The 18,415-nt window shown below is 39.3% G+C and overlaps 2 protein-coding genes across 3 annotated transcripts; one reads left to right on the forward strand and one right to left on the reverse strand.

The window, feature by feature from the left end:
• Window positions 1-8,592: 8,592 nt before the first annotated feature.
• On the forward strand, window positions 8,593-11,998 carry LOC306985837 (tubulin alpha chain; the record flags this gene model as incomplete). The annotated part of the gene is made up of 4 exons (XM_079588527.1): window positions 8,593-8,815; window positions 10,479-10,701; window positions 10,790-10,938; window positions 11,018-11,998. The coding sequence occupies exons 1-4, from the start codon at window positions 8,813-8,815 to the stop codon at window positions 11,996-11,998; spliced, it is 1,356 nt and encodes a 451-aa protein (XP_079444653.1). The 5' UTR covers window positions 8,593-8,812.
• pmelb (premelanosome protein b) lies at window positions 9,379-17,606 on the reverse strand. Of its 2 annotated transcripts, XR_013794876.1 has the most exons (13): window positions 17,321-17,606; window positions 16,345-16,458; window positions 15,308-15,454; window positions 15,036-15,176; window positions 14,797-14,958; window positions 14,346-14,711; window positions 14,027-14,218; window positions 13,824-13,913; window positions 13,637-13,742; window positions 13,350-13,555; window positions 13,133-13,226; window positions 12,304-12,955; window positions 9,379-12,014 (listed from the first exon to the last, which is right to left on the reverse strand). XR_013794876.1 is itself a non-coding variant. In XM_079588526.1 (12 exons), exons 1-12 carry the CDS (start codon window positions 17,373-17,375, stop codon window positions 12,820-12,822), a joined length of 1,824 nt encoding a protein of 607 aa, XP_079444652.1. In that variant the 5' UTR covers window positions 17,376-17,398; the 3' UTR covers window positions 12,524-12,819. The 2 variants fall into 2 exon arrangements, 1 of the variants encoding a protein (XP_079444652.1); XM_079588526.1 differs by lacking the exon at window positions 9,379-12,014 and having other exon boundaries at window positions 12,524-12,955; window positions 13,824-13,928; window positions 17,321-17,398.
• Between the last annotated feature and the right edge of the window lie 809 nt (window positions 17,607-18,415).

Raw genomic sequence — 18,415 nt, forward strand, 5'->3', positions numbered from 1 at the left:
AATCAGCTGCTCTGAGACAGATTGCATCTCTGTTGCTTTTTCAGCATAATCTCTGATCCTGCTCACTGCAGTGCACAACCCATTAAGACAAGGACCAAAAATCAATATTGTCAATGACGCAGGCGTAAAAAAGGGCTACTGCTATCCTGCGGGTATAACCGGAAGATAAAATTACTGATATGCAAATTGTATGCAAATACTGACGGACATGATTATCTTTTCGTTTAGATTAAGATCTTCTCTTTCACCTTATACTTCCAGATGTTAACTGCTATCTACACCGGAGGCATTTTGATATCAGAAGTTGAATAATAGAGTTTAAATAGGCTAAATATTAGATTACCGGTATTGATACTTCATTTGTCACTTGATGAATGTGTAAACACAGAATAGAATAGGCTAGTGAACATACTGTAAACTATGCTCCTCTTAAGGTTTCTAAAGTTATTTATTGGAATTAATAACCTCCTAACATCTTGAAGTTAAAGACTGAGGAAAAAAATGGAAGTTGCGATAGTTTTTTTTGCAGGCTGTCCCTATAATGATCTCAACTCTTTTTTTCTAAATTAACAATTACTCGCAGAATGATATAACGGTTCACATTTCGCTCGCGTCATATTCCATGATTATAAAATCAAGTAAATAATTAAATAAATTAATAAATAAACAAGTAGGATAAATTACATTCCCTCCATTTTCACACAACAAGCCCCTCTGAGAATTGTAAAAGCCCGTCCAAGTCATTTGTCCTGGCACCGAGACTGGTCTTTTCTTCCCTATTGTGACATATATTCGAGTGAACTTCTCGGACAAGAAAAAATGTTGGGCGGGACTTGATTTTGTCCATGGGAAATTGATTGGATGGTTGAGGTTTGGTATTGCTGTGATCTTATGTGACTGACAGGTTGTCCCGCCCTCACACCATAAACACTTTTGAGAAGAGAAGATGTTCCTGCAAAGGCTAGTTATTAAAGATTATGAGGGCACACAAATTATGCATGGATTAACAATTTGTTCTAAATTCTGCAATATTCCATAACCCCCCCCAAGAATTATCAGTTTTGATTTTATGATGTAAAGTATGGAGGCTTATTACTAACAACAAAAGCAGTCTTTTAAAGGAGCAATACTGTATTTATGTGTAGAGACTGGCAAGCATTAAAGTTCATTATTCATTTATTATGAGTTACAGACTGACAGACTAAGTACATAGCCAATAGCATAATGCCAAATGGGTTTGTGGTTTATGTTTAAAGGGGTGGTTCAGGATTTTGGACATCGGACCTCATTTTCAAGTTAGCCTAGTTGTTATTCATCAGTGGAGACAGTTTTCAAAAATGTTCATCCAGTCCTTCCAGTTGCTTAGTTCGCCGATGCTAGGCTAGCGCGAGTCAACGGTATAAGCTAGCCTGCCATTAAAAACTGTTTTACCCACTCCACAGTACACCAAAAGCAAATAAATTATAACGCCAGACTGTCGATGTAAATGTCTATTGAGAGAATAATGTTAGAAATCAAACTACCCTTTCATTACATTGCAATAGTTACACTTTGTTCCCTGTATTTATAAGCACAGTCTACAGCAGCGGCGGACTGATATTAAGTTACCTAGGCAACCGAGAGAGTCTCCACATGACGCAAGTGTATTTACCTGCCGCTGACACTCATCACTACAGAAGCAGAGTATATTTCACTAAGAAATCAACATAGGACTATGGCCACGTTTGAAAGCCATGCCAATGTTTCAGACTTTGGAGACGAGGAATGTGTTTTATTCAACGAACAGTACATGTATGAGCCGGAATACACAGACGAAGAACTAATCGAGATGGATGCTAAAAGGGCAGAAATTGAACTGTAACGTTACCTCCACTAACGTTGTCATTGTCATTCTATCAGTTATGAAAGGGACTAGCTTCATAGATAGCTATAGTAGCCTAACAAAAGTTATTACCTGTTCATCTGCTGTTGGTGCATATGGAAAGACGGCTGGAACTGCATTCCTTGTCAGTGACTTATGAACGTTTCGATGATGGGGGTTTTCAAAGTCGTCTGGTCTAAAATAATCACTACAAATTCGCAACTTTAATAGTCTCTGCCGGTGTCTCGTTGTCCAAGCCAGCAGAAAGAAGTCACAGTTGGTTCCTTTCTGGATCTCTCAATGGAAATTTGTGGAAACTTTTTGCATGACCATCTATTTGGTTTATTTTTACAATTTCGAAATGCACAACGAATCACCATAATTCCTTAGTTTACAATCAAATGTTTTTCAATATCGTTGTTCATGGCTACTAGCTAGCTAGACGTCCCGTCTGTAGTGCGCGCGCTTCTGTTCTGTGTTTACTTTTCGGCGCAGTACTACTAACCGGAGCAAAGTAAAATTCCGCCGCTGCTGAGAAACTAGTTCCTGTAAATGTAATGCGATCATTGAGATGTAAGAGTACCGGTACGGTAGTTTGATTTCTAACATTATTCTCTCAATAGACATTTACATCGACAGTCTGGCGTTATAATTTATTTGATTTTGGTGTACTGTGGAGTGGGTAAAACTGTTTTTAATGGCAGGCTAGCTTATACCGTTGACTCGCGCTAGCCTAGCATCGGCGAACTAAGCAACTGGAAGGACTGGATGAACATTTTTGAAAACTGTCTCCACTGATGAATAACAACTAGGCTAACTTGAAAATGAGGTCCGATGTCCAAAATCCCGAACCACCCCTTTAAAGTTTGCTCACTGGCAACTGCACACAGACCAGTCTCTCCCAATCCTGTTCTCATAGAAGCAAGCTGTCAGAATTCCCTGCGGTTTTCCAGCCAATAGGACTTCACTTTCTGATGGAATACTTCAGACTTACTTATACTTATGTTGTAAGCACAGTATGGAGAAACAATATGTGATTTAAATGAAAGTTTGATTATATTAACTCACATAGTTAAAGGTTATACCGTTATATGTATTTAAACATAAAATAAAGTAAATAAGACTGAGTTGAGGAAGTAGTAGCAGGTTCAAACCGATGGTTGTACTCAGACCCTGCAATTAGAAATGTGCAGACACAAACAGGCTTCCAGTTTTTCAGAAACCCAGCAGATGTGAACAGCTCACTGACATTGACAGACCACGTGACAAACCCGATGACATCATTTCAACTAAATCTAGGACACAGAGGGAGGAGAGACTGCAAGCAGGACAGTCAGAGGGTTCATGGTACCATGCAACACTAGGCCCAGTCTGATAGCATCTGTCCGACTGTTTCTACATTCAGAGATTTTATACTTTAAAGTGTAGCGTTCACAAACTCAACACTGTAAAAAAACAAAACAAAAAAGCACTCAAGCAATATAAAAATTAGTTTAAAATGTCCCTGCTGACAATAACAAATCTAATATGTTCTTTGCTGTTGTGCTGGACTATTATTTTATTCAGTATTAGTCAAAAATAGCTAATATTTAATTGGTATTAAAATTCTCTCAAACAGTAGCCTAAAGCTGGGTGGACACTGTTGCTTGTCAGACTGTATGAACATGATCCATAATTTCTGTCCCTCCATTGAACGCAACTACCACTTTGATGCTTCAAAAAGTTCATAAAGAGATTGTAAAACTAATTCATATGAATTGAGAGGTTTAGTCCAAAATTTCTGAAAAGACACAATCACTTTATGATGAACAGATTTAATTTACTATAGGCTTTTAATTCACATAATTACTAACGTTAACTGATGGTAGAGAGAGAGAACGCACACTTCTGTTGCATGCTTTTGATTGCTGATCGCTCACTTAGCACACATGCATCATTTGAACTAAAACTAAATCGGATGTGCAAGTAAAAACATGAACAATTGCATGACTGTATAACGAGTGGTCTCCTACGTTATTACAGGAAGGTGGTACAGTAATCACATGACGCTTTCAAGACGTTTTCTGTGCGCATCCGGATCCGGATCCCATACCCCTTTTCCACCAACAAGAACCAGGTGCTGGTTCAGAGCTAGAGCTAGAGCCGGTTCGGAGTTGGTTCTACTGACGGTTCTTCTAAGAACCGGTTTGCCTTTCCACAGGCTAGAGAGCCAAAACAGAGCCAGATCTTACGTCACTGTGTATACATCTCATGTTGCCCAGCAACGCTAGCGCGGCAGCGCCAAACAAAAACACACCAGGCTTGTTCAAGATGGTTCGGCTTCTCGCAGACCGATCGCCGCGTGACATTAAAGCACTGCTAAAGCGATCAAAAGCACAAGGAGTCGTATGCTCTCCAAACACTCCCGGAGCTCTGATCGGTCCGCGCCGCTCCGATGCATCTCGAACAAGCCATCAACAATAACGGACGTTGCAATACTATGGATCCTCATGGGATTGCAAAAATACATCGGAATCCAACGCGTTCGTGCAGCTCGCCGTAACTTACATAGACGGATATTATAATCGAGCTGCTATTAGCTCGACTAGCTGCTATTTAAAAATGGCGGTCACAAGTTTCTATTCGTCTTGTTGGTCACGGTAACCCCGCCCCCAGCCCCTGACGCAAGCGGTTCTTACTTGGCTCCGTTCTAGACCCTGCAATGATTTGGTGCTACTTAAGAACCAGTTTTACTGGTTCGGAGCTGGTGCTTTGGCGGTGGAAAAACAAAGAACCGATTTGAAACTAGGCTCTGGCTCCGAACCAGCACCAGCTCTGCCTTGGTGGAAAAGGGGTACCAGAGAGCTAGGGTGACCGGGCTGCGTTCGAAACCGCATACTTCCCTACTATATAGTAGGGGAAAAGAGTAGGCGAGCGAAAAAGTATGTACGAATCATAAAAGAGTAGGCGAGAATTACCTGGGTGACGTGCTAATTATCGCGAGATTCGGACTTAAGTGCGTTCGAATATGCCTACTTTCCTACTATATAGTAGGCGAAAACAGTACGTGAAGGAAGAAGTACGTTCGAAACATCAGTATTCATAAAAGAGTAGGCGAGGAGTTCCCGGATGGCTTACTGCTTCCAGCCAGATTTTCGAGTGCAGTCCGATGGATAGGCTACTCTTCTATCCCAGGAGGCCACGCGAGAGGATACGTCATTATCAAACATCACGTAGATCAGCGACGCGCGGGGTTTCAAATGTGAGTAAACACGGTTCCTTGTGTTAAAATTGCATGTGTTAAACTACTATTGAGTAAACGTTTTAACTGTTGAAGGTGTAAAGGAGTTAGACAGTATAGTATAGTTGTGATTTTGCTGTAAAAACACGTTTTATTATGTATAGCTCTAGCTGACAGGGGAGCTCCAGTAAGGACACGTAAGTTACGTCTCTAAAGGGGATTTACATAAACATCTTAAAGACGCTTATTTTAAACGTCTATTTACATCTGACAGGAACATCTTTTATAAGTATTGCAGTATTGCACAACATGAAATATACATCTGAGTGGTATGTGTGCTATTATGTAGAACAAATCTATAAATTAACTAAACATAAGTTATCTATTTTATTTGTCCATTAGTAGGCTACTGTTGATAAATTGAGGAACATCTATGTTGGATAAAAAGTTAAAACAACCTCAACATGTAAATGTAGTGTTGAGCTCATAAATCACAGAGGTCATGGCCATGGGAGTCTTGTCTGGATGTTACAGGGACAGAAGAACAGATGTGTGTTTATCCGATGGAGAGAGGCTCATGAAGCTGATGCTGATGTATCAAATATGATACAAGGCATAAAACACACTGTTTGCAAACTTTTATATTTGGTCTAAAGGTTGGTCTAATTTCAAACAGAACTATTAAAGCACTTTTCTGATACTCTATTTCTGTGCATTTGCTGCTCAGCTGTTGTGGTGGAGCAGGACCTGCAAGGAAAGATGATGGCGGCATTTGTGAAAAAAAGCGTTCTTGTCTTCTAAATAATACTGAAATCAAATGACATTGTGCTTTTAAAATGACTGCTTTTGTGTTATGTTTGTGCATTTTTGTAGGATCTGAAATGTCAGCAGACTGGTGTGAGCACTGAGGATGAGGAGCACAGAGCTGAAGATCGTGCCATGGACGAGACCCTCCATCTCTCCACCGGCCCTTATTGCCTCAGATCGTGAAGCACAACACATCACGCAACAACCTCCGGCACGGCTCACCTCTGGTGGTCGGCTGGTTCATCAGAATAAAGCCGCAGAATGGGAACCGCTGTGTTGAGATGGCAGTAGATGTGGTTCAGCGCCTGTAGTCTACATGATTGTAGTTTGAATAAAGCTTTGTTTCATGTGTTGACTTGTATATGCATTTGTTTATTGTGTGGTGACTTTCATTCATTCATTTACTCATTTATTAATATTTATCATTGTTGTCAGTAAATCAAATATAATTATTTAATTAATTAATGCTTTAATTAATTGTTTGAATGAAAATGTAGTCATGAGGTGTATATATATGTATCATATATATATTATGTTTGCATTCATAATATGAGATTGTATACACAGGAAAAAGGTTGAATATCTTAATATATATTTTCTTAAATAAGTAATTATAATACATTTAAAAAATGCATTTTTTGATATTTATAGGCCTGAGGGATGAAACGACAGAAAAAGAGGAAAACAGCAGTAAGCCACTTTTGCTTGTGGATGAAAATGTTTGGAAATAAAATTAAACAACATATTAGATAGAAATAGAAATGAACAACATATTCAAAAGATGACAATTTGGGGATTTCGTTATAAAAATAAATAATATCGTTAAGGATAAAACGGTGGGTCACATAAGTAGGGTTAAATATAAGAACTTAAATCAACCCTAAATGTATTCACAAAATAAATGGGCAGCAGTTTCTTTAAAAATACCATAAAATGAGCAAGTTTAATCAATATCAAGATATTTACAGATAGATGAATTAAACGTGTCGTTCAAATCTTTTAAGTTGTTGCACTTGTGATAACGCGGCGTAGGTCACATGATAACGTCAACATGGCAGATGTCCGGTTCGCATTCATACTTAACGAGATTTGGCTATAAAGTACCTACTCTTTTAGCGCTCGTTAAGTAAGTACTTATTGAAATTAAGTACCTACTCATTGAGTATGCGGTTTCGAACGCAGCCCCTATTTCAGTTTTCAGAAAAGAGGACGGGGGCGTGGTTTGGGGGAGGCGTGGTTAAGGAGTGGGGGTGTGGTTGGGGTGAATGCATCAAAAAATACTTGACAAATGTATTCACAACCTTGCAACTATGTTATTGTACTTTAATAGGCTACATAAAGCAATACATCCTTTCCATTCAACGTTTGGCCCGCAACAATAGAATAGCCTATATATATTTAAATAGTTTAGCTTTTAACACCTTTTACATGACACTATTTCTTTCCATCGCCATAGGTTGAAATAAAATAGAAAATCTACCAAACTATTTCAGTAAAAAAACATTTCAATCCTCCTGACTTTCCTTATGTGGGCTTCTAGGTCGCTCGCTAGCACCTTTATTTGACACTGACACGTGCCAGCTTTGCAGGTCATGCATTCTGCTTTATTACACGGATCCCTACCGAAACGAAAACACAGGAATTTTCTCTGTAAATCATCTGTGAATTTACATTTGGGCTTTTTTTAAATGCTGTTAGCTAGCCTACTTACATCTCATCTCTCGCACTTGACCGTAAGCTGAAGCGTTCAGTCAGGCTGCTAAAATTCTGTGAACATAAAGTCCGCCTACTTTGATTTGATTGGTCATTTCAAATATTCTGACATTGATGAGCAGTGACAGACCAATAAAGCTGAGATGAAAACACACACACACACACACACACACACACACACAGGCCTCTATTTTCTGTAGTGCTCTCTGCTTGGAGCCCCGCTGCGAATTGTGGAACGCGCTTGACTATCAGCGTTTGAACAGACAAATTCACACAAAATTATGTCAAAATGCCTGTTTAGGCAATGTGAAACATAAATGGTTATATTATGTCTTAAGTGAACGTAAACAGTTGAAAAGATTACGCGTGTGTAACAGTATGGTGTACACGTGCAGCTCTTAAAGTGACAGCAGTCTAATAAACCGGCTGTCTTTGTCCTCAATGTTAATCTACAAAAGACAGAGAACATCACCTACTGCTCTTAAATATTAAATTAAAGATAAAATATGATAGAGCAATAACTATATATGCTGATATAGCTACTGATATTCTGGCTACAGTGTTGTGTATGATCCATGTCGTACAATGTTATTTTTAATGATTTTATAGGTTTACCAAAATCACACAGTCTGTAGCAGGCCAACATCAAATTATATTTTACAGTAGCCTATAATTTACAATAGGATATCTAGAATGGCTACAAAAAACTTGTGGTGGTTTCATATCTTCATTTATCACAGGTTTAATAACACATTGAATAAATAATAAATATAAATGTGTCCTAACTGAAATTTTTCATTCAGGACGTTTTGAAACATGAATCTTACATTGTCTGCTATCAAACTCACTGATTATTAAAAATAATTATCCTTCTGTTTTTGTTTTGATGATTAAACGAAATGTTTCCTTAATCTTGTGTTTTGATTGCTTGTGTGAAAGGACAAGTTCATAATTCCTGTGTGAATATCAAAACTAGAAATGCACTAGTCGGTAAAGCAATATCTGATGTGCATTGCACTGATTTATATTGGGCAAAACACTTGCTACATTTTAATCTCTCTTCCTCGTTCCGTCGTCATCCTCATTCAACTCCTCCCCTTCATCCTCAACTGACTGACTCAATCTTGGACAGTGTATTCACAGTAAACTCCCCCCCAAAAAATAAATTGCCTGCCTTATATTCTCCTCATCGCTCCATCCCCTCCAGAACAATGGTGAGTATAATTATTTTTCTTTCCCTTTCAAACATTGACGCGGCAAAGGTTTTCGTCCCAAATGTGCTTGTCATTTAATGCTCGTCTGGTATTCTTCAAAGCGGCTCGAGCGGCTTTTCTTTGTCATTCAGCGCGCTCCCTTTCCTTAAAATGGAGGAAAAGCTCGCGACATTGCGACGAAGTGACGCCCGCAAAGATTTATTTTTGCAAATAATCTTAAGTGCTGTAATGCAAAGAATGCTGCAGTCAAAAATGTTATTCATCGTACTGACATTTAGTTTATGAATGCCTTTGCAAACGCCCTCCCGATTACATTCACCCATTCATCAATCCATTCATTCATAACGGTGCCTTCATATGCTCTAAATTACGCGTATATGCCGTTGTAAAATAACATAATCAATGTTGCATTATGCACAAACCATTTTGGTTATAAATCATATTTAGGCTAGTAGTAGGCTACACCTGCTTTGGGGGTGCATCTCCAAAACCATCTGACATGAAGTAATTTTTTTTTAACCTAGCCTGCATTGAAATGATTGTTAAAACAGTGTGCGTTATCTCTGTCTCAATCATTATATATTATATACGATATGATAATCTAACATATATTCTTTTGCAATTGCTGTAGCCTATAATTTAAATCGCTATGTATTTTAATTAATAAATGTGACTTAAATAAATGATACTTATGATCTTAACAAAAATTATCTTAACAAAAATGCACAAATAGAATGATTTCCCCCCCCCCCCCCCCCCCCCATTAGATATTAACATAGAATTTTCTTGACATTTGCATCCACCCCTCCTCCCATCTGCATGAGGAGTAAACTGGGTGGGGACTGCAGCTGTCTGCAGAAGCTCATGTCAGGCCTGTGCAGCAGATGACTGGATTTCTATTCCTGTTCTATTCCACAGCTGTTATTGTCTCCATTGAGATTTTACATTAAATGTGTTCATGCATTTTATTATTTTGCTGATATTGTTTTTATTGAATTTCTGGGAACTGCCTTATTTTGTATCACGATGTCTTTAGGGAAATTCAACGATTAAACCAAATATTCAAGATTAGCATTGGCCGAATATGAACATTCAAGAATTGATCCTTAAAAAAAAAACCATATCAATCAAAGAATATTCTGAATTCCCTTCAAATAGTGGACACAGCCCTTGAGAAAATGCAATTCGGTTTCTGCATCTAAAAACATATTATAACCAATGCTCCCAAAATTGAAATCCATACTCTTCCGTAGACCATTGAGATGACAGATAAATGGGAAAAGGTAGATTTCTGTCAACATTTTTATTGTTCTCTTTTAACGGCTAGTCAGACACGGTCTGGCAAGCCTTATCTGTGTGGGTGGGGCATCTGCCTTGTTCCCATTCTGCTGCCTCATTCCCTTTGAATAAAGAGAACTGACTGCTTTCTTTGTTCTTCCTTTTTGGTAACCTAGTCTTTACTATGCCAGTTCACTTGTTATATGTCTGTCCTTAAGATGTCAGATGTCCATTGTTGTACCTAAAACATTGAACACATACAAATGACAACAGAACGAGCAAAATAAAGACTTTGAGCATGTCTTGTGTTCAAGCGACCTTATAAAAAGATTTGTGGTTTTTTGTTATAAACTATAAAAAATGATTTCCACATTCCCTTCTACAGCGTGAGTGCATCTCCATCCACGTTGGTCAAGCTGGAGTCCAGATTGGCAATGCCTGCTGGGAACTCTATTGTCTTGAGCATGGCATTCAGCCGGATGGACAGATGCCCAGTGATAAAACCATCGGAGGAGGCGATGACTCCTTCAACACCTTCTTCAGTGAGACTGGAGCTGGAAAGCACGTCCCCAGGGCTGTGTTTGTAGACCTGGAGCCCACTGTCATTGGTAAGAGGATAAGACTTCATTTTATCTGTGATATTGTGTGCCAGAGTACTCAGTTTACAAAACATTTACTCATGACCCGTCTGTACAGATGAGGTGCGCTCTGGGACATACCGTCAGCTGTTCCACCCTGAGCAGCTCATCACAGGAAAGGAAGATGCAGCCAATAACTACGCTCGTGGTCACTACACTATTGGAAAAGAAATCATTGACCTGGTGCTGGACAGGATTCGCAAACTGGTAGGTAGTTGTAAATAAACACACATAAATATGAATTATATATTACGTTGGGTTACTGATCAACAGGTTTTCTTCTCAGGCTGACCAGTGCACAGGCCTCCAGGGTTTCCTGGTGTTCCACAGCTTTGGTGGTGGAACCGGTTCTGGCTTCACCTCTCTGTTGATGGAGCGTCTGTCTGTGGACTATGGCAAGAAGTCCAAGCTTGAGTTCTCCATCTACCCTGCTCCTCAGGTCTCCACCGCTGTGGTAGAGCCTTACAACTCCATCCTGACCACCCACACCACCCTAGAGCACTCTGACTGTGCCTTCATGGTAGACAATGAGGCCATTTATGATATCTGCCGTAGGAACCTCGACATTGAGCGTCCTTCTTACACCAACCTCAACAGGCTGATCAGTCAGATCGTGTCCTCCATCACAGCCTCCCTCAGGTTTGATGGTGCCCTCAATGTCGATCTCACCGAGTTCCAGACCAACTTGGTGCCTTATCCTCGTATCCACTTCCCTCTGGCTACCTACGCCCCAGTGATCTCCGCAGAGAAGGCTTACCATGAGCAGCTCTCTGTGTCTGAGATCACTAATGCTTGCTTCGAGCCGGCCAATCAGATGGTGAAATGTGACCCACGTCACGGCAAGTACATGGCTTGCTGCCTGCTGTACCGTGGTGACGTTGTGCCCAAAGATGTGAACGCTGCAATCGCCACCATCAAGACCAAGCGCTCCATCCAGTTTGTGGACTGGTGTCCCACTGGTTTCAAGGTTGGCATCAACTACCAGCCTCCCACTGTGGTTCCAGGAGGTGATCTGGCTAAAGTGCAGAGGGCCGTGTGCATGCTGAGCAACACAACCGCTATTGCTGAGGCCTGGGCTCGTCTGGATCATAAGTTCGATCTGATGTACGCCAAGCGTGCCTTTGTGCACTGGTATGTGGGTGAGGGTATGGAGGAGGGCGAGTTCTCAGAGGCCAGAGAGGACATGGCTGCCCTGGAGAAAGATTACGAGGAGGTCGGTGTCGACTCCATCGAGGGTGAAGGAGAGGAAGAGGGCGAGGAGTATTAAAATGGTCACTAAATGTCTAAGATTGAAAACAGTAGACCGTTAATTTACAAACGATATACATGAGGTATCAAGTGTAAAGTCTACTCCTAAATGTTAGAGACACATTCTTGATCAGTTGTTTTATTTATATGGCCAGTATGACTTTTATTTGTGGAATTTGCTTGCCAAATTTTGACTGAATAAATTGATGGTGATCAAAAATCTGTCTATGTGCAATGCTTTATAAATCTTTTTTGTGGAGGTTAACATAGGCTTTTGGTTTTAAGACATTCTGGGCATTCAAGACAAGTAATCTGCTTACTAACCTTGTTTGGCTTCCAACAACTTCAGATGAAGGAAAAGTAGATTAGTAGTCACTCAGCAGTCGGTATTAAGGCCATTCTAGGTTTTTAGGGAGGTGCAAATGAGTTACAGCAGTGGTATGCTTGCATGACAGAAGGAAAGCAGGTCATGGTATCAAAAGGTCTTATAATGAAAAACCTTAATTAAATGGATTGTAGACACCAATGTCGAAGATAATGAGGCCAGAAGGTTTTGTGATATTTTATTCAATTGCGTTAAAAAAAATGCATGGATAGGGTTCCAGAGGTCATTTAACTGTCAACATGTTGTTAAATATGCTTTGTTGGCTCAAATGACAGTTGTTTCCTCTTCGAGTTTAAAGTACAAAATTTAAGACAAATGCTGTAATTAGAAACCATGTATAAAAATCCAATGAAAAAAATGAAATGGTAAAAAAAGGTTTATGCTTTTCCAATTCAAAATAGTGATAATGTGACATTTCTTTTTCAGGTAAATTTTCATTGGTTTTTAAGTAAAATTCACACTACTCCTTTTTTCTGATCCACCGTCTGCTGGTTCATCAGGCTCCAGAAGAGCGCTGGTACAGAGCTCACGCCAGCGTTGTTGGATTGGCATGCAGGGACCTCAGTCAGCCTTTGATACCCTTTAAGACGCCTAGGAAAGTGGGAAAATAAGGCCAGTGTATTGTTTTCCTACCAGTTTTACCAGTTAATGTTCACACCAATTTGATTACTGATTAAGCTTTAGGAAACAGTTTGAATAATCAATAATAATTCATGAATAATTCATGGCAGTGCTGCTTGGATATTACGCCGTGTTAAAATGACTCACTTATATGCAAAAGCCACTGCACCCAATGCTGATGCAACAGTCAGGATGGCCAAAAACAGGGCAGCGACACCTGCAGACGTCAACCTAGAACCTGCTACATTTGGCACAGAGATACAGACATGCTAGATGATTCAATAGCACAATAACTCTGAGCATTTTGAAGAACTGTTCTCTTTTTGAGCACCATGCATGACATTTCAACAGTAAATAAACTCACCTATGTTGATATTAACCCTGGCATTTGTGACAGCCAGACTGACATCATTCGTCATAGACACATTGATACAGAAGATCCCAGAGTCGTTGAAGAAGTGTCGAAGGATGAGTTGGCAGTCTGAGGAGGGGCTCACAGCATTGCAGATGGTCATAACTGGCATATGGCAGTCTGCATCCGACACTACAGTGCACACTTCAGTGGGGAGGCTAAAAAAGAGCAGGTAAGGTCAATAATTCTTCATCAGGCTGAATTTTTTGGTTCCAACTTAATGCTTTGCCAAACCTCACCTTCCCTGACAGGAAACAGTGAAATCAACAGCATTTTGCTCCATCTCTGTTAGCAGAAAACCATTAGCTACAGCCACCTGGACGATCTGCACACTCTCAATGCCCTCTGAAAATACAAACATACATTATTCTTCAATGAAGGTCTATAATGCATCATATTAAAATACAAGTGGTCAAAGAATCTCACCAATAATCTCAATATCAGTTGCGAAGGATCCATAACGGTAAATAACACAGTCACTTGTGTCTTCCTCCACAATCGCCTCCATGTCAGCAGCTGATGTTTTGGAAACTCATGTAAATTTAAATATATATTTACATCATTTATAATTAACTATAAATAATTCAAAATATCTCTGAATATATATATTAAAAAAAACTGCAACTCACTAGTTGTCTTCAGTGTTGTCTTTGTCGCAGTATTCACTGTTGCGGACATCTTAGATCCAGATCTGAGGTTAAAGACCTTCTCAAGGCTGGATCTTGTTGGATCTTCATTTGTAGGTGCAGGTGGAATGGTTTTCATTGTAGATGCGGGAGTGGATTTCAGAATGGGAGCTGAAGGCTGACTGGAAGCATCATCTGTAAATTCATAAAGTAAACAAGTAGGATAGCCTACTTTTAGTTTTACTCTGGCTAGAATTAGCACTGATGTTTTTATAGCCTATGTTATGCTCTCTAGTATTTCACACAGATATATCTCAATAACCTGTAGTGATGTGTTCAGTTGGGACAATGGGGCTCTCGGAGGTGAGGGTGTTGGTAGTGAGATGAGCCTCAGTCGGAAGGTTTGGTGGAGTTGCACAAGATGAATCCGGAATAGCTGCTTGTACGACAACTTGAGGCTTGAAGGCACCAGATGCCATGTAAGTGTGCGTGACGGTGAGTTCCCTGGAGATTACAGTGCCACTGCCATCCCCGAAATTCCAGTTAAAAGTCACGTCAGATTTGCTCAGGTATTGGCTGGGGTCGTGAAGGGTGATGCTGAAGGCCACCGCTCTGTTCTGGATAAATATCCGATCGCCTTCATCTTTGTCATTTACCTGAGTCAGGGAAACCGCAAAGGGAATCTGGTCTAGAAACAGGGATGAAATAGTGTTTCATTACATCTGAAAACCAAACTAAACAAAAGATTAACATTCCGTTTACACGATTCTTACCTGTGATACTAAACTGTGTGGATGCATATCCAATAGGGATGAATTTATCTTTTTGCCTGTAGTGATAGATGACAACATCCATCATATAAGAGCCAAGAGGAACATCATCAGTGCCGATGGTCAACGATGAGGAAGGGCCATCGCGCACTTGCCAGTATTTACCTGTCAAACACAATAGCGGATTGTCAGGTAGGTGAGATAACTGCACATTACAGTAAAGTGAGTGTTTCTTTCCTTACCGCAGGTTTTCCATACAAACACATAGGGAGGTTGCTTCTCCCCCTGCCTGGAAAGGAGAGGAGCATTAGAGAACACAGCGTCCCATGCATCTAAAGAGTTCTCCTCAGGATAGACAGGCTCTCCTTCATGGAACTGTGTGCCTAAGTTAGAAAGTTGACATATTTGTGCATTATTATTAATACAACTAAACTTTTGTTGGTCATAGTACTGGCAGCAGAATATGTATTTTCATCTTTGCAAATAGGGTGAGATAAAGCTCATAGAAATATACCGTTGATAGTGCCGTTTTTTGCCCAAACAACTTGTCCATCTGGCAGGACCTTCTGGTTGTGAGGGAACACAATGTCAATGGTGAAGGTGATTTTGGCACCGGTCAAGGTGGGTGCATCATTTCCCACTTCAAACTTCAATTGTCCACCTGTAGAAATGTACATTTATGCATTTGACAAAGGGGGGTTTCACAGCGATGCCATAGAAGAACCATTTTAGGTTCCTCAAACCTTTTAGTGAACCTTTTTTTCTTAGTGTGAAGAGTATTTTAATAATCTAAAGAACCTTTTGTGGTATGGAAAGGTTCCATGGATGTTAAAGGTTCTTCATGGAACCAAAGATGCCAATAAAGAACCTTTATTTCTGTCAGGACCACTATCGTCAAATACAACAGTTAGCATACAGTTTGGATTTGGCGGTATGGTTCTGCTCTGGGCAAGAACTCCCTGCGCATCCATGCAGCCTAGCATGAATAAGAGCAAGGAGAGAAGCAATAACCCCCCTTAGGGTAAACAGAACAGAACCAACATGTATTGCAGATATCATTAATTCATTTTATTGTACAACATAATTAGAGAATTTTAGTCTGATTCAGGGGGAATCAGAATGTTAAATCCTGACTGATGACAGGTGGAGCTGGGGAAGGAGGAGGGGATTAGCTCCTGAGAAACGCGATAGCTGTTGATAATACTGTAGGATATATTATATATGAATTTATATATATGAATACAGTGATAGACGTCATATTCCATACTGTAGACGTGGATCAGCTGAGTGTCAGCTGATGTGAGCTTGACTAACGTGACCTGCCAGAACTGACGCTTCGCTTGATTTTTAAGAGTGTAAATCGCCTTGCATTGCATTCAAGATATAAGTTTTTATCAATGAATGCGTATCAAACCCATGACTTTGGGGTTGCTAGCAACATGCTCTACCATTTGAGCTACCGAACACTATTGAAACTATTTTTTAACATGTTGATTTAAGTGTGAGATGTAATGATGTAGAAAATATATTTCTTGGCTGAATTTATATTACCTGTCCAGCTGTTCTTGTTGAGTGGGTCTCCATCTTTCCACACTGGGAACTGTTTTGTATTCCATGTCTGATATTGATTGAATCTGGGTTTCGAGTGGCTTCTGTCAACTTGTCCTTATGCAGAAATGAAAAGTTGGGAAACGGCAATGAGATTATTTGGTGGAAACTGAACATTTGAGAGAAAAGGCTTTGAAAGCCCTTACACTCTAAATGACTGACTGACTGACTCACTTACAAACTTTAAAGTCTACAGTTGGTTGAGAGAATGAGAGTCGGGGCATGTGACCGGATAAAATATTTAGCACACTTTCTGCAGTGTGACCCCAAATCCTGTGCATGTGATGGTCAGCTGTACATGTGAACATACTTTTGGTTTTACTGCATAAAGGACAGGCTTGCTCTCCGATCAAAGCCAATAGGCTTGCATAACTCAAAAATCTAAATGCAATACTCGAATTTTGAATGATTAAAACCGAGAAACAGCTGATGCTGTGCCAATCAAAACCATTACATTATAGGTATAAAAGATTGTCTTAAAAGATTGGTATTAAAGATATTACAGTAATGCTTCTGGGCCATTTTGTATTTGTAAGTCATAGGATACATTATTTCCTATTTGATCTGATTAGCTAATGCACATTGCATCTAATCTTGGAAATTTCAAGACACACTTTTAATGAATATAAGGGGGTCAAGGAGATCAGGACATTGTCACGAAGCATTAAATCTACCCGTAAGGTTTAGGAATTGTAGTAGGGAAAGTCCAGAAAAGACAAAAGAATACCCTCCAGCAACATTCATTGAAAAAGTTAACAATTTTCTTTTGACTTTCCTGATAAACAAATGTTCTTTTCAATGCAGTTAAAAAAACCCTGTCTCCATTAAATATAAATGCTGCTAAACACAATTCCAAGTATGATATACAAGAACATGGTACTGCGTCTAATAAAACACACAAAAAATAATCTTTACTTACTTGATAAAGCCACAGACAGACAGGTCACTATCAGTATTCTTGAAAGTAGCTTCATTGTGTCACTTTGTTGGCACCTTAGTGACTTTCGGCTGCAGAAGCATCGGTCTTTATATAGCCACATCATACATCTGTGGCTGAATAGCCACTCCCATTACACACACACACACACACACACATAAAACAATATAATACACAATATAAAAAAAAAATCAAGTTTCTTGTCCTCAGCTCTAAGTGTCGGGGATGCTCATGCTGATATGACACACACACACACAGACAAATGTGCAATAGCCTATGACATCCTGTGCAAGAGTTATCAGATTACAATTCCATTAAATATTACTTGCACTAATTGATTAAACTAATTTATGAATTATGCTGATCAGCATGTGCACTTAAAAAAAAATAAAGGTTCCACTTCGAATCTAAAGTAATTTATTATTAAAAATATAAGGGGAAAAAACCCAAAATATAGATTTGAAGAACTTTAACATCAATTAGAAAACATCAATAACATCTACTTACCATAGATTTAAAAAATATATATATATTAAAATGTAAAAGAAAAAAAGAAGTATAAAATAGTTCTGAAGCGCTCTAAACAACCACTGAACAACCTTTTGTTTAAGAATGTAAATTACTTTATTTGACATATTGAGGCTTTTTTTTTATTCATACTCATATTTTTTTTTAAGAGTCACATTGAGATTACAAGCTCTTTTCCAAGCTGAGCTTCTTTTAATGAGGAACGAAGCTGGAGAATGCTTCCATGTGATATCAGTGGAGCACTGCATGTGGCTGGAAATCTGACGCTTTTAAAGGCTTTCTTTCTTAATTGGGTCAGTGGCCATAAGCATCTTACGCTTTTTTGCCACATCTGATTTTTTTTTTTTTTTTTTTTACATATCCTTACAAATGCAATAGAATGAGTTTTGGTAAGATAAGCTTGCAAGTGTTAATTTTGAGATGTGTATGAGAAACAATGCTAAATGCAAATGAAGGGTAAATTGTGTCAAACCTGCTGTAGGCGGCTGGTACAGTATCAGAGTCATGCGAGATCAAGGATGGCTGACTCCAAGAACAATAGAGTCTGTT

This window comes from Phoxinus phoxinus (genome assembly GCF_949152265.1).
Source record: "Phoxinus phoxinus genome assembly, chromosome: 18".
Classification (NCBI taxonomy): domain Eukaryota; kingdom Metazoa; phylum Chordata; class Actinopteri; order Cypriniformes; family Leuciscidae; genus Phoxinus; species Phoxinus phoxinus.